At 46.4% G+C, this 15,459-nt stretch overlaps 1 protein-coding gene across 17 annotated transcripts in view; it reads right to left on the reverse strand.

Annotated features, from left to right (window-relative positions):
* tanc2b (tetratricopeptide repeat, ankyrin repeat and coiled-coil containing 2b) overlaps positions 1 to 15,459 on the reverse strand; it is a 112,427-nt gene that overhangs the window by 27,186 nt on the left and 69,782 nt on the right. For 9 of the 17 annotated variants that reach the window (XM_069518008.1, XM_069518010.1, XM_069518006.1 and 6 more), the window contains 3 exons: positions 9,966 to 10,082; positions 4,709 to 4,857; positions 521 to 704 (listed from right to left, as the gene is read on the reverse strand). In XM_069518008.1, the coding sequence (XP_069374109.1) occupies positions 521 to 704; positions 4,709 to 4,857; positions 9,966 to 10,082 (450 nt within the window). Of the gene's footprint in view, positions 1 to 520; positions 705 to 4,708; positions 4,858 to 5,009; positions 5,348 to 8,616; positions 8,636 to 8,669; positions 9,554 to 9,965; positions 10,083 to 15,459 lie in introns of those variants that run through there. The other 8 variants (XM_069518009.1, XM_069518012.1, XM_069518015.1 and 5 more) reach the window with 5 other exon arrangements.

Raw genomic sequence — 15,459 nt, forward strand, 5'->3', positions numbered from 1 at the left:
TGCTCTGAATCAATCTGCGGCTTGTTGACGTAATGTTTTCATCATCGAACATGAAGACGATCGCCGCTGTTGCCAGGAAACATTGTTTTACCAACAATCCAGGAACGACAAAGATGATGTCTACGTGACATTTGCACTCGAGTCATGTTCCAGACGGGTTCATGACAGGTTACCACAGTCTGACTTGAAACACGGACCGAGAGGAGTGAGGCATCGCTTTCATTCATATCACCAAATCTCAAGGTGAACCACGCCTTTCAACTTATCGACGCTCCGTCCTATCTCTCTATGTTGTGCTGGAATAAAACATAGGATTTGGATCTGCCCCCTTAATCGAATTTTCTCAAAAAGTAAACAGGTTCTTTCTTGGGTGACTCGACCTTTCCATCGAGTTTCAATAAAATCAATTCAGTAGTGTTTGCGTGATCCTACAGACAAACAACGACTGAGCCTATTTTCAGGAAGAATCCCTGTATACCTTTATACATGTATTTGTTAATCCGTGTGCAGCAAATCTCACCGATAATCCCGCTGTCCCTGCTCTCCAGTGTTGAGGTGGGACTGGTGACGGAGCCGTAGGCGCAGTCCCTGTTGCCGGCCTGGCCTGGCATGGCAGGGGGGAGTGTGGAGCAGGGGCTGCCTGCAGGGGGGGAGGCAGTGCTGCTGGTCAGGGTGGAGCACGGGCTGATCCTCTGGTTCTGGCCCTGGAACACATGGCAAAATACAATGTTTGAACTTTTAACGTCTGAGTCAGAAACAAAGGAAAATGTCACTTCAATATTGCAGCTTTCAGAAGCTCAGCCCCCCCCCCCCCCCCGCTGCTTTCACCACATGAGTCAATCCCTTCTTAAGATCGTCTCACCCCCACACTCACAAAAACACCATCATCATCATAATATCTAATGATTTGTGGCATTGTTGTGAGAAGTTGGCTCACACAACAGACACGACTACACAGCTCAGGGAAAATACAAGAATCCAGTGTGTTTACATCAAATCAAATCACCAGAACCAGAATCTAAAAATGTTGGTGGCGCGTATGAATGTATAAACTTGTCTTCCTTAACTTGTGGGAGGTTTGTTGCAGGTGTGTGACAAAGCCTTTACAAGTTTGAACCCTAAAAACAAACTGGAGTAACTGCACCCAATTTCCCTGATTTCTTTTTGATGAAGATCCATGAATTTCTCCCTGGGAAAACTAGATTCGCCCCCTGATCCGGATCTGCAGCAAAGTTTAATGGCTTCTTCATGACCACCCATGAATCCTTCCACCAAGTTCCACCATCTTTCCTGGTGCTCCGTCCGGTAGCATTTCCACAATCATGCTCAAAAACAACAAAGCAGCCAAATGGACGGGGGCAAAGACCTCGTTTGCGGAAGTATATAAATAACATGATTTTGAAAATAGGACCTTATGCTCACTGAGAGACCTATTTTCATTTGTTTTCCTCTTGACAGCAATTAAATTTAAAAAAAAAAAGGAAAAAGCTAAAAACAACACACAAACACACACGGAGTGACTGCGTGTCCTTCCAGCCCCAGCATTGTTTTGGCGCCCTGCTGTGACCCTCTTCTGCTTCGGTTCAAGTTAGGAGATGAGAGACCACAGGGAACAAAATAAAAAATAAAAAAACACTCTGCTGTGTCTAATCTGCTGCGAGAACCCACAGGTGCACAAACACACGCGTTCCAAAGAGATCCATGCACGCACGGGAAACGAACGGAAGCACAAGAAAAACAAGGGTGCAGAATATTTGAAACACAGAATCACAAGTAGGTGTCTATTGAACAGTTAGAGAGAGTGTTCAGGTCAACGCCGGCGTGAAGACGGACAGAGAACAGGAGGAGCGGCGGAGTCGTGCTCGGAACAACATTCGAAATTCTGTCTCGTTTCATGTGCGAGAGGAAGACTGACAGGACGCACTGAGCTGATACACACACCCACACATGTTTACAGTCAGGAGCAGGGCTGCACCTCATCATTATTTTCATCATCGATCGATCTGTCAATTATCTGCTGGGGCGGCTGCGGCTCGGGAGGTCGTCAATTAAACACATGGTCAGTCGGCTCAACTCCAGTTTTTCCCGTTCTCAAGTGAAACTCAGCAAAATAACAAGCCCCTGTTGAGAAATGTATTCATGCCCGCTGATGCTCGTGTTCTCATCTTAGTGTGCTGGTATGTTAGCATTTGCGGATAAGCTCTAAAAAAGCTGCAGCTGTTGGTGCAGTAATTACATTTTGGGCGAATTTGATCATAAACAAAAGTTTTGGACAGATTATAAAAGTCCTTCATGAGATTATTCAGAGGGGGAATCTGAGTTTTAGCTCTATATTTCACGGCGATAGATTCAGTCAGTTTTTGACGTTTCTTAAAACCAAATGACTGAAGCTGAAACTGAAGGAAAAGTCAGAGGATCAGCGTCAGGATTTATCCTCTGGGAGCCACGGATATCTGGAGCAAAATGTCACAGAGATCCTTCCACTGGTGTCCAATACAGAGTGCAGAGCTTTAAAATCCACATAACACGGCACAAAACTAGAATGACACCTAGAACAGCTCCAGTCCACATTCACATCTGCTACATCCAGATTTCTAATTGGAACCACGTCAAAACCGCAAAAACAAAAGCTCAGCCATGCATTCTGTCAATAATAGTGTTCAGTTTTGATTGACACCGTCAGAAAGGTGTCATTATAATCTTATTTACAGCAGCAAGGCACCATCGTACTGAGAGTTCTGCTCTGTCCATTAACAAACATGTGGCGGAATGAATGAATGAAGAATATTAGAAACACAAGTGGATATACATTATCAGTAATGAGCACTCAGATCTGTCAGAAACAACAAAATCTGGCCTTGACAGACTGTAAATGGACAGTATTTATAAAGCACTTCCCTGATGTTATCCACCACAGTAAAAGTTGCATTCACCCAATCTGGTGTTCAGCATTTTGCCCAAGGAGACGTTAGTGGATGAGCCTCTGTGGCTCCTGAGCCACAAGATCCCACACAACACCTGTAAACACATCATCAACACGCTGTCTATTACAGCACGTGACCTGTAGCCTCAGCTGAGTCTGTGTGTCGAACCGATTGACTGAGAGGATGAGAGACACCTCGTCAGTCGCTCTTTCGTTCACCGCTGGACTCTGCTCTCTTAGCGGACGGGAGCGCTCGTGTGTCATGTTTACAGGAGCTTGACTCAGTCGCAAACCCACCACACGAATGGATAAACCTTCAAACCTCCGCGCGCCCTGCGGCGACACCGCAGCTCCATCCGGCGGGCTAATGAACCTCGTCTTGTGCGGGCCTGACCTTAAACGCCGCACGAGAATTGGATTGAACTTGGGAACACTGCATCTATTTGGGGAGCGAGAGCACGAGAGTATGAAAGGCAATTAACTGCACCGTGTCTGCGAGTGAAGGTCACCTTGTCCCATCAGCTGCTGAGGTCCTGCAGCCAAGACGTCAGCTATTGAAGGAATTTAATCGAGTCAGATGGGAGACGGAAGATAGGACGAGAAGAATAAAGTTAAACCCTCAACTTGTGCCGAGTGGTTGCAAGAAATATCTTTATCTAAATCTCTATTTTTAGAGATAATTATTATAAATATATATTAATCATATTTAAAATTTCAGCTGAACTATGTTAAGTATTGTTATCTGTTTTTTATGGTATGTACACATCAATGAATTATGTACATTCAAATCAATATAATGGTTTAATTCTACATATTAAAATGAAGTTTAATGTAATTAAAGATTTGGAAATATGATAATCAGACAAATAAAGCAAACCCAGAAGAAAAACCGTGAGTTACTTCCTGACGTCCACTGAAAGCAAGTAAATCCTAAACAAATGACAACACTAACAAAAGCCTGCTCTCTTATTTGCTTATTAGATTTTTCTTGTAATTTTTTTTGATGTTTCGTGAGTCAAAGAGATTTAGAACAGCATTTGGAGCAGATATCTCCACTAATACGTTTGTGCTGCGTGAACGATTCAACAGGGCGCTCTAGCATGAGTCACGTCTCCAAAAAGTGCAGCTTGAATAAACCTCTCTCAATTTACACACCCCCACTGCAGCGCTCGTACGAGCACAGTCAGACCATCAGCCTGTAATCGCTTATCCACACTGCTTTAGTGGAAGCCTCGTACCCGAGCCTGCTCCAAATACTTCATGCAACAGTTTCGCCCCCTTCTTACCCTCCCTCCTCCCCCTTTCTCCCTCTCGCTCTGTGTTTCTCCCTCAGTTTGGGAAAACTCACACCCGTCAAATCAGGTTTAGGTGGAGACACGAGGGGATCTGAGAGCTGTTTGTTGCACAACTGGTAAATAGAAAAGTGAGGGTGCAGGAGAGAAACTTTAAGAGCAACCTGCTGCAAGTCGAAACATTTGTTGAATAAAAATCTAGTTACAGATATGTGATGTTTTATAGAAAAGGCAGGAATGAATACTGTCTGAGAAGATCTGGTTTTTCCTGACTTCCAAACAAGTGCAAACAAGGATTTCACCGAGATAAACATCAAAACGGATCAAATCAGACAGTTGTTGAATTTCCCAAACAAAACCTCACTTATAATAAAGCATATCAATGGGATTTCAGTTTTTTGACACCAGTCGTTTATGTGAAAGGTTAGACAACCACAAGCAGTGTTTCCAAGTCTCCTGGAAAAAGATTCTAATTCATTAGCGAGACCATTACCTGTCTCGCCTCGGGTTCCTCCATGCTGTACTGGGTGCCGGCTGGCCCCTCGCTCACTTTGTCTCCCAGAAGGAAACCCAGGCGCGTCATCAATGTGTTGGCTGCCTCATCCACCGAAGGAGGGGGGCCCAGCTCCCGGCTTGACTCCCCTGCAGAGGCAGAGTGATGGGAGGAAGAAGGAAGTGGGAGAGAAGACGAGAGATGAAGAGAGAGAGAGAGAGAGAGAGAGAGAGAGAAGGTGTGTCAGTGGTGGGCAAGAACAGAGCAGCAGCTTATTTTCACACGGCCCAAACAAACCCACTTGCATCTCTCTTTCTAGAAACACACAGGTTATCCACAGCACGTCTTTCACATGAACCACAGCAGTGACCTGGATACACAGCACCTGCACTCAGGACAATGAAATGAAACACCCTACCTGAGTTTTGCCGGAGCTCCGAGCCGTGCATTAAACACTCATTCCTCAACAGCTGGACGTTTTTAAGCGTCTGCTTACATAAAGTCCAAAATCCCTTCAGCCACCACTACGATAATCCCTTCAAACTGTTTACAAAAGCCCCCTCTCTCCACGCTGACGAGCAAAAGCCATATCAACACTGACGGCAACTCCTTCCGCACCACTCGTCACCACCGCAGCCTGTGTAATGAGATACGCCCTTCACCTGGAGGTGTGTGTGTGTGTGTGTGTGTGTGTGTGTGTGTGAGACAGAGAGAGAGAGGGAGAGGGAGGGAGGGAGGGAGCAACAGCGTGTGACTTTTCATGACAAAGTGGGTGTGCTTCCACCTCCTTATCCTCCTTATCCTGTTTACAGAAGACTGCGAGCACTAAAGAGAGAAAAGACAACACCAGGGAGAGACTGCGTGATGATCAGATGATCAAAACACACACACACACACACACACACACACACACACACACACACACACACACACACACACACACACACACACACACACACACACACACACACAAGCAAACACACGCTCATGCAAACACACGCTCATGGAGCTGAGGTATTTCAGTTGGCAACTATGAACCATGACCCAAAACTAAAATCCCTTTCTGTGTTGCCAGGTTACTGCCCGGCCCACAACAAACCGTCGCCTGTGGTGTCATGTTTTTCACACCTGGCCGTGGCGCCCCCTTAGGTCCCGACTATATCCATTTCAATTCAATTTCACTTTATTCACTAGCGTCACTCTAATTACTCTCCCTGCTGGTCGTAGAAGGAGTAACTGGTGGCTAAACACCAACAGCTGTAATTGGACGTATCAACCACTGAATTGGCCTCGACGTTAAGGACACTGACGGCAGCAGAACGAGATGGCCGCTTGTTTAAATAAGCCGTGTCGAGGAGACAGCTAGCAGCTGGGCTAACGGCTCTCTGCTGCTCCGCTCCCCGCTCATTTTCCTGCAGAACAGGTTGGACCAGACTGACAGGGAGCTGCTGCTGAATCCTGACTGACAACCAACAGACGCCGCTCCACCTCTCTGTGGACAGACAGCTCGTCTGAAGCCTGCGGGCCTCTCACTCTCACACTCGTCTGCTCAAGGACGTGCAGACATGGCGATCTAAAGCTCGGACTCCCCTCGCCCCTCGCTCGTGGACGCACGGCCAGGTCAGTCAGGCTCCTGGTTCCATTCACCCCGAGAGCAAGTGAAGAAGACGGGTGTTTTCTGAGGGATGACACGTTGCAGTGCCTCACAAAACACACACACACACACACAGCAGCCACCAATAATGAGCTAATCACAGCACATTAGGTCCAAAGCGGCTAATTACGTATATGAGCTTTGATGAGATGGATATGGCTGCTCAGTAATGCAGCTGAATACATTTACGGAGGCCTCCAAGGTCACAGACTCCCAGAGCCTCCCCCCCGAGGAGGAGCGCAGTAATGGAGAAGCTGCTGGTGGATGGAATAGATGGATGTTGCACCCACATCTAAATATCACAGGGGAACACCAGCGAACAAAAGCAAAACATATCCTCACTGAACCTCGTGTGATTGTGTGTTTTCCGTGTGTCGGCCTCAGCGTCTGTGTTCCAGTGCGTCTGGACATGGAGGCAGTCAAGGCCTCCCAGTTGACAGACTGTCAGTAGTAAGCAGTGAATACTTTAGCACTGATTAGTCAACTGCTCCTTTGGGGGGGTATGTGGTCGTGACTGTGATCAAAAAGCGGAGCTCTGTCTGTCTTTCTGGTCCTCGGTGTGAGTGTTTGTCTACGTCCCTCCCACCCGTCTCTTCGTCTACCTATCGCTTTCACTTCCTGTCTGTCCCCGGTGCCCTTTTCTTCTTCTTGTTTATAACGAACGTTCCTCTGTTGGAATTGAGCAGTTTGTGTGCATGCGATTCTTTTTCGTGTGGGAGCAAAATCCTTAATCTGGACGCTGAAGCCCACAGTCACTCCCTTCAGCTCAACATGGACTCTCCCTTCGTGCATCCATAAACTGTCACACTCCAAATAAAACCTGAAACACAGTCACACACACGACGCTGTTGTCAACTACGCTGTCAAAATAAAAACACAATCTATACGTTTGATTGAATGAAAGAGGAGAAGACCATTTCATCTACATCCTGTTTTTAAACCTTCCCCTGAATGGAACCGAACACTAATGAGTTACTATCAAAGGGGAAACATACATAACCATAACGTTTCCGTATTGATTTCTTTGTGTGTATCGCTCCACTTTTTGTTCTTTGAATACATCAATTATGACAATCGCACGCACTTCCTCTCACTAACGCCCCTGACGACAAACACGTAGACGCGACTTCAAAGCATCACGACGGCGCCGAGAACACTGAGACACTCGACCCGGGAGGAGCGTCGTCTCTCATCACAGTGACACCGTGAAATCCTTAATGATCACATTTGAATATGAAAAAAATAATCTTATTTTTTTCTACCACACATTTACTGTACATACATGCACATTAACACACACACACACACACACACACAAACACACACACTCTCCTCCACAGCTGCGAAGGAGACAGATGGTTGCCATGGCAACTATCTTTGCGCGCAGCTCAGAATGTGTTTCTGTGCAGGCGCATCCGCTTCTACCCCCGGACCGTCCGCAGATCTGCCCTCGCGCAGCCGAGAGAGGGAAGCATGTGTGCTGCATGTGTGCTGCACGCGGGGGACCGGAGGGGACAGGAGCATCAACGGGCCCCGGAGCTGCAGGTGAAGATGAACACAAAGACCATGTGGTGGCTCCTGGTTCACCTGCACCTGGGAATTCTAACTCAGTCCAGAAAGAAGCCGACATGATGCAGACATGAGGAATGCGTCTGATCGAAAGGTGAAAGTGAATTTGCATAGCGGTGGATTCACACTCGTTCCAGAGCTGCAGGTGTAATGAAGATATAAATAACAATGAACACACATTGCACGTATCCACTGGCAAAGACATCAGGGGGTGGAAGGTTGATTTAGAGATAAGAGGAGTGAATTTCACATTCCTCATGTTTTCTTATCTACAAAACAACACTTAGACGTCTTAAGTATAAAAGCACGACTCAGGGCCAGCAGGTTTGAGTTAAGAGTGGGTGATAGTTGCCAGCATAATATATTTGCAAATAAAATCCATGTCACCAATAATAATAAATATATTTGCAACGTTGATGTGCTGGTTTAATGGAGGAATTTTTCCACTGTCTAAGCATCAGTCTGATGGTATATATGAGCAAAGTGTGGTTTGTTTTGAATTAATTATTAAGAACCGTTTCAAAGCTAAGTACGGTTTCAGTTATCGTAGTATCCTCACCTATAGTCCTGCTACCTACTGAAGCAGGTTGAGCTCTAACATCAGTAGAAAAGCTTTCCCTCCTTAATGTACAGAGGACGGCTGGAGGTGGATTTTACAAGCAAACCTCACAAATTATTCACGAACCGTATTTACGACCCCGCAAATCTCTTTGTGGGGTCGTAACAATCAGCTGATACCTGACTTCTTTCCAGGCGGCAGAGAGCGGCAGCTGCAGGGTGCGGAGCGGCAGCACGATCAGATGTTTAAGTCACTGTCCTGCTGCGACCGGTGCCAGCGAGTCCTTGTAAAGAGCTAAGATGTCCATCTGTCCACCTGGGAGGTGTGAGACGTCACGCCTGAAAACTCTCTCCCCCTCTCTCTCCCCCGCTGTCTCAGCCCTCCTGGTTCTTCTCCAGCTCGAGTTGTTATGGCACAGACAGCGGGTTGCTGTTTGTGATCAGCTGTTCTGCTGCCTCAGTGTGCAGCACAGATTACCACTTCAACCCCCGAAATGTCACATCTGCAGCAGCTTATAGCCGCTCATCACAACCCATAGATTATTCCAGAGTCGGCTTCACGGGAGTGACGCGAAATAAAGCGACAGTTCTTCCATCCGTGAGATTTCCAACATACATGTAAATCCAGGTGCTAAAAGTGAAAGGTTTTATCCTACGACGCTACAAAGTATTTAGACTTATCTACGATTCTGTATACTCTAATACAGATCACCTACTTAGAGCTCCCATTGAGCAGAGACTCAGCAGAAGAGGCGGACAGATGGAGAAGGCTGGTAGCACCCTGTCAACCATTTCCCTTCTAAGTTACGACACTTAAGCCCTAAGATCCCATCGCTGTTTCCCTCTGGTCCTCATCCACCTCGGGGGACGTCGCAGCATCGTCCCCGCTCCGCTGAGGAGTCGGCACGGCCACCAGAGGTCGAGCCAGTGAGCCGGGTCAGGAAGCTTACGCTGCGTTTCTCAACAGCAACAGGAAGAGGAGAGGCAAGATGAGAAGGCAGATATACCAGAACCAAATCTCAGCAGAGCGCTATCCTCGAGTGACCCTTTTTACTGTCGCCCCCCCCCCCCGTGAGAGGAGGGGTTGAAAGGGATGGACAGAAAGGGGGTGGGGGGAAATCTGGACTGTCCACAGGATTACAGAGCAACCGCCGACTGTGAACTGAAAACGCCAGCGCCACCCAAACAAGCTCTGAGGCAGAGGAGCTGAGCGGAGCGGGGAGGCAGAGGGGGAGGATTAGAGTGACGGAGAGGGAGGAGGAGATGAGGATGGACACAGTGGGCACCAGCTATTTCATTAATGACCTTAGCAACGTTTTCATCTTCACAGCAGCCGACACAATAACTGGCCAAACCGATAAATTATCCTCATCGATGTTTGTGTGTGTGTCTCTGACAGGAACCAACCAACGAGGAACCGACATGCAAAAAAAAAGCAACACAGCGGAATGAGGGGTGAGCCGGCCAAAAACTTACCAGGGCAGTATGTGTCCAGGTCTGGATTCTTGGCAGTGGTGGAGGTGTGTGTAGGGGAGCCAAGCTCTGATTGTGGAATGCGCGGGCTCTCCACAAACTTTGCTTTCCGCAGAGGGGCTGGGAGCAGAAAGCATACACACATATAGAGAAGGAGACAACATGCACACACACACACACACGCACACACACACAGACACACACACACACACACACACAGATCAGGGAGATGGAAGAAAGAGAGGAGTGACAGGGACAGGACAGAGAGGAAGGAAGACAGAGTATGAACTTGAAGCAGCACACAGATAAAATGAAGACATCCGCAAAGCTCTCTGAGGCAGGTTTGTATTCGTCTCGGGTCAAATAAAGCTAAAGCAGGAGTAAACAAGCAGAGTGGGCAGTCGGGTACTGAGCTAAAGCAAACCTCCAAACCAGAAGAAGCTCGGTGAAAATACCGTTTCAGAAAACTGAAAAGGTGGAGTGCAAAGAATTAGAGATTTCTTTTCCCGTCTTCTTTGTTTAAATTTAAATAATAAGACTAAATACGACTAGGACCCCAACGAAGAGAGGTAACTGACAAACTTGTCGTGTTCATTCTTGTGTATTCGTGGATTTATCTATTTGTGTTCTTTTTCAGATCAGACTGTTTTGCTAGATAATTATAGTAGTTCTATTCCTTCTTTGAATATATTTGTTTTTTGAAGGGTTTAACATGAGCCAGGTCATACAACAATAATACTGATGACTTCCATGCAGGTTTTTTTTATACAGCTGTTGTTATTTTTCGTAAATGCGCTGGTGTCAGATCGGTACCAGATATCGGGATCGATTTCAGGAAAGGTGAAAATGGCATCGGAACATCTCTGCGAAGAAAACGCCTGCTGTGTCTTTTCCAATGTCATGATCACACCGAGGATGCAAATGAGATCCGTTTTGGGAATGTCCTCACGCCTGACTCCAGCACAAAGTCTGAGACATCAAACGAGCCCCTTCAGCACGAAGTTCACAGCGACAGAGAGAGAGGGGGAGGGAGGGGGGGGAGGGAGGGAGGGAGCGTTGAAAGTTGTGCGTGCTGGTTGTGACACGATCTTTTTCTGGGTTCTCGGGCACGGCACAGGGATTCACAGCACTGTTTCCCACGCCAGCTTATAGTCTGCATAGGGTGAGTGAGTGCAGCGTGGCAGCAGCAGCAGTAAAATGAGTCCTATAGCTGACAATGTGCACAAACCCGTTCAGTGTAATCCTTCCGTCAGTATAAAAACTTGACTCAAGGATTTTGCTGTAAAATCATCAATTGTGTTTGAATTATACGCAAGACTCGTTTCTTTTTTTTACTGGTGGGGATGTGGGATGGGCAGGAGCTCAGCATAATTTCTTCATAATTGACTAATCTGGTTAAATTACGGTTTAAACTCGATTATGCTCTATATGCTGCAAGTGTTAACCGTTCATGCTGCGGGTGAGTGCACACGTCCAAAGCTATCGGCTGCAGCACCAACGTATCGGAGCAGGAAGTCGCGAGGAGCAGCTGAAACATATGTTCAAGCAACAACAACTACAGAACAAGAACAGGCTGCTTAAGACCGGTGTTACAATTACTGCTCATGTATCTTACAGTACATGATTGTGCGTGTGTGTGATGTGTAGTTACCCTTCTGTCTTTTTACTGTATGTCTTAGTTTATCACAGAGAAATTGGTTTCATCAGAGTAAACTGCAGCTGTTCACAATTTTTGCTTTATGAATAAAACACAACCAAACACATGTTCACATGGATTTGACACATTTGAACAGAGGAGGATGTTGTGGCTGTGTTCATCCATTCATTCTACTCCATCGGTAATGTGATTTAAAACGAAAGAATGTTGTGCTTCGCAACATATGACAGTGATAAAACGTCTCCGCCCATCGGGGAACATGGAATCCTTCATTTTTATCTGCACAGGACGACGAGCTCTGTTTGAAGGATCTCAGCTCACGGTCTGAAGCACGACGAGCGAGTGCACTTAAGGCGTGTCCAGATCCATTTTAGTTAGTTTAACTGCTCCAGGTGCACAGATCAGAAGCCTGGTGTTGTAATTAATCATGAGTGTGTTTTGGGCAAAACAACGAACTAAGGACTTAGAGCACCCCCCCCCCTCCCTTGTGTGTTTACACCTGTGATTGTTGTTATAAAAGCAGTTTGCACCTGCCTATGGGGGCATGTGTATCTCACGCACCTGAAAACACTGCACCGCTGACTTCACCATCTGGTTTTTATTTGGCAAAAGTGGAATTGTTTCCCGCTGCTTCAAGACAGCGACGCAACAACAATGAGTCTGACCACAACTCGTTTTAAGACCAACACGCCCATGGGTGCTCGGAAGGGTGCAAGTATCATTTACTATTTGAACAATGTGGCCGCTTGACATCTACCGTCGCCCTTGGCACCACTTTGTGCCAACAAGTCCCAAGCACACAACCTCTCCAGCTTCTTTTACTTCTCGACTTAAAACTTCTAGCTTTCTAAAAAAAGGCCTCGGTATTTTTGCAGTGCCTCACATTGCAGTGTTTGTATCTGTTTTCCAACCAAACAATTTCCTGGATCCAGATCAGCGCTAAGAACTAACAACTTGTTCTTTGTTTCGTGGTCTTAGTTTCCAACAAAACACAGAAATCTGTTGTCAAGATTTGAGACATTCTGCTCACTCACACAGACTCAGTCAAACAAACAACAACAAACTCCACTTGGCGGGGGGGGGGGGGGTAGTTCTCTGTCAGAGATGCGTGCATGCATGTGAAATAGATGCACACACACACACGCAAATAGTGTTAATACTCCATGTGCGTGTGTGTGTGGTCTGGAGAGGATTCTGGTAATCGACCACATCTAGGAAAGGAGCCAGCACAGATGCCACAGTGAGAAACTACAAGTGACAGCCAGGAGGATGAAGGGACCAGAGTTATCCACAACTGGATCAACTGCAATGACAGAAACTCTGAGAAAGATGCACATGATATATTCTGACACGGAACGTTTCTGCCCCTGCTTGTGAAAAATTCACGTCAGGTCACTGAAAAGGGGGAAACATATGGTGGTCCAAAGTCAAGCAAGTCCTTTCTCTGTTTTCTCTTTCTAACCACAGCTATGACTTATGTCATTAAGCTGCTGTTGCACCTGCACTGACAAGCTTGCAACAGCTTGCAACAGCTTGTAACCAGCTACAAGGTGAGAGTGAAGGACTGAACCTTCACGTGACTGTGTCTGCAAGGGCATCAGCAAAGAGATACTCGTATATAAACTATATATGCATGCAAAATCAGAGTTTACATTTATTCTGCAGTTTTTTAAACCTCTCGTGCACCTGAGCATCTACACTGAGACACTACAACTTTTATTTTATTCCTCCTGCAGAATATCAATTTCCGGATAAACTCCACGGTGGATGGGAGATTACCATTTCTTTTGTATTTGCCTGCCTGATCTCACCTCTATAAAATGGTGAAGTGACTCTGTCTATTGGAGTAAATCCTCTCTGTAGCACTGGCTCCACGAGACTAAATCCCAGGGACTTCTCTCCTGCACTTCTGTTGTCACTGTGTGCCAGGCTGAGGATGGGTGACAGTGTGATGGATGGCAGCAGGCAAATCCACTCCTCTAATGAGCTTATGAATAAATATATCTAGTCCGGGGCGTGCAGATGCACGTGGCCGTGAAATAGATATTTGTTACATGCTCTGGATGTGAGGGTGTGAATATGAATATGCATGTGGCACGTATGCAAGTGTACATGTGAGATTAGAGTGAGAGAGGGGAGGCGATGCAGAGAGAGACTGGAGTCAACAAAGAGGCTACACAACAATGTGAAAATTTAAAAGAGCTGATCTCTATTCCCAAGATTGTCGAGCAAGCGAGCACACACGCACACACGCACAAACAAACACAAACACACACACACACACACAAACAAAAAGAAAAGCCCTAAATCAATATTGTGATTTAAATTCATGGGGTGTTGTGCATATGAAAGAGGGACGCTGCTTTTCAATGTGACAGTCCCCTCAGACACAACCTGGGCTCTCAACAAACACATGACAAGATGTGAATATGAATTGGAAACTCATACGCAACGCACAATTTCTCATTTGCTGCAGTTAAGTGGCCGACAAGCAAGAGCGCAGACACATTTCAACAGCGTCGCAGTATTGTCTGCAGTGTCTCAGTTACATGTCACCTCAGGCACACGCTCAGACAAAGACATGTGCCCACACGTGCGCGCACTAACATACGCACGCACATATATAGAACAATAATGTGGGTGTGGACGTGCATATTGCCCGGCTGTCTGCAACGCAAGCAGAGCTCTACAGAAACCAAACACGCTGCCCCGGTCGCTATGGCAACAGCGGAGCACGGGGAAATGACGAGTCCTGTCCATTTGTATGAGGTGGCAGTAACAAATGCAGGGAGACGGAGATTCCACTGAGACTGAGAGCTTCAAGGTCCCAACACATTTGCTGAAATGTAATCAAACAACTTGTCGGTATGGGCGGTTCTCAGGTGCTTCACAGGACCAGGCCCCCCCCCTTAAGACATGGTTTCAGTGACAAACAGTAATAAAAGTAATATTCTCCATGTAAATGCTACATTTGCTTCGAATGAATCCAGCTGACTAACACACAAACAAACTAAAACAACACGACCTCCTCTGCAAAGCTAAAAATCTATTTGATCATGTGTCATCTGTGAAAAGGTCAAGCATGACTCTGAATGCATCATTTCGACAACAAAGCAGGTTTTCCACACGGAGGCTTATGAATTTAAAAGAAAAGCAAGTACTCAGGATTTAGTCGATTCAATAATAAACATTTTAATCTTCTGTGACTCATTTGATGCATTTTCCATGAAATAAAACACACAGATGTGGTTGATAAACAGTCGGGACTTGATACTGAGGACTGCTGTTTCATATTAATCCCACCTGTTTTTTTAATGTCTGACCCAGAGGCTCGTTCCCAGCGTGCGTACAGTTATCCGGCTCAGAGAGCTCAGAGGATTTTGTGCGCTCGTCTTGTTGACTTGTTGAACAAAACAATGCAGATGTGCAACACAGCGAGCCGCTCCAGTCCCAGCCTCAAAACACGGGCTGCTGACAGTCAGCAGCAAGTGTAAGTCCATTAGCTTGGCTGCCTCTCCCTCTTTTGTGCATGCGTGTGAATGTCTGTGTGGGAGTGCGTATCCATCATTACAGCCCTGGGAGGATTAGCCAAGCAAGGTGAAGCACAGGCAGAATTTTAAGAGGGCGGAAGGAGGGGCTGATGTTCTAAGAACCTTCATTAGACGAGCTCTCCCTCGCCCCCAAAAAGCCGTTAATTCAGCATTTCACGTAACCTCGGATGCAGCTCACGAGTGATATCAAAGCTGCATCAACAAATGAGCAGGATAATCTAATCTGGAGGCCCTAAATCTACGCAGGCGAAGATGTTGTCGTAGGAGCTGTTTATCCAAAAGCACAGAG

The sequence above is a fragment of the Paralichthys olivaceus genome, chromosome 21, assembly GCF_024713975.1.
Source record: "Paralichthys olivaceus isolate ysfri-2021 chromosome 21, ASM2471397v2, whole genome shotgun sequence".
Classification (NCBI taxonomy): Eukaryota; Metazoa; Chordata; class Actinopteri; order Pleuronectiformes; family Paralichthyidae; genus Paralichthys; species Paralichthys olivaceus.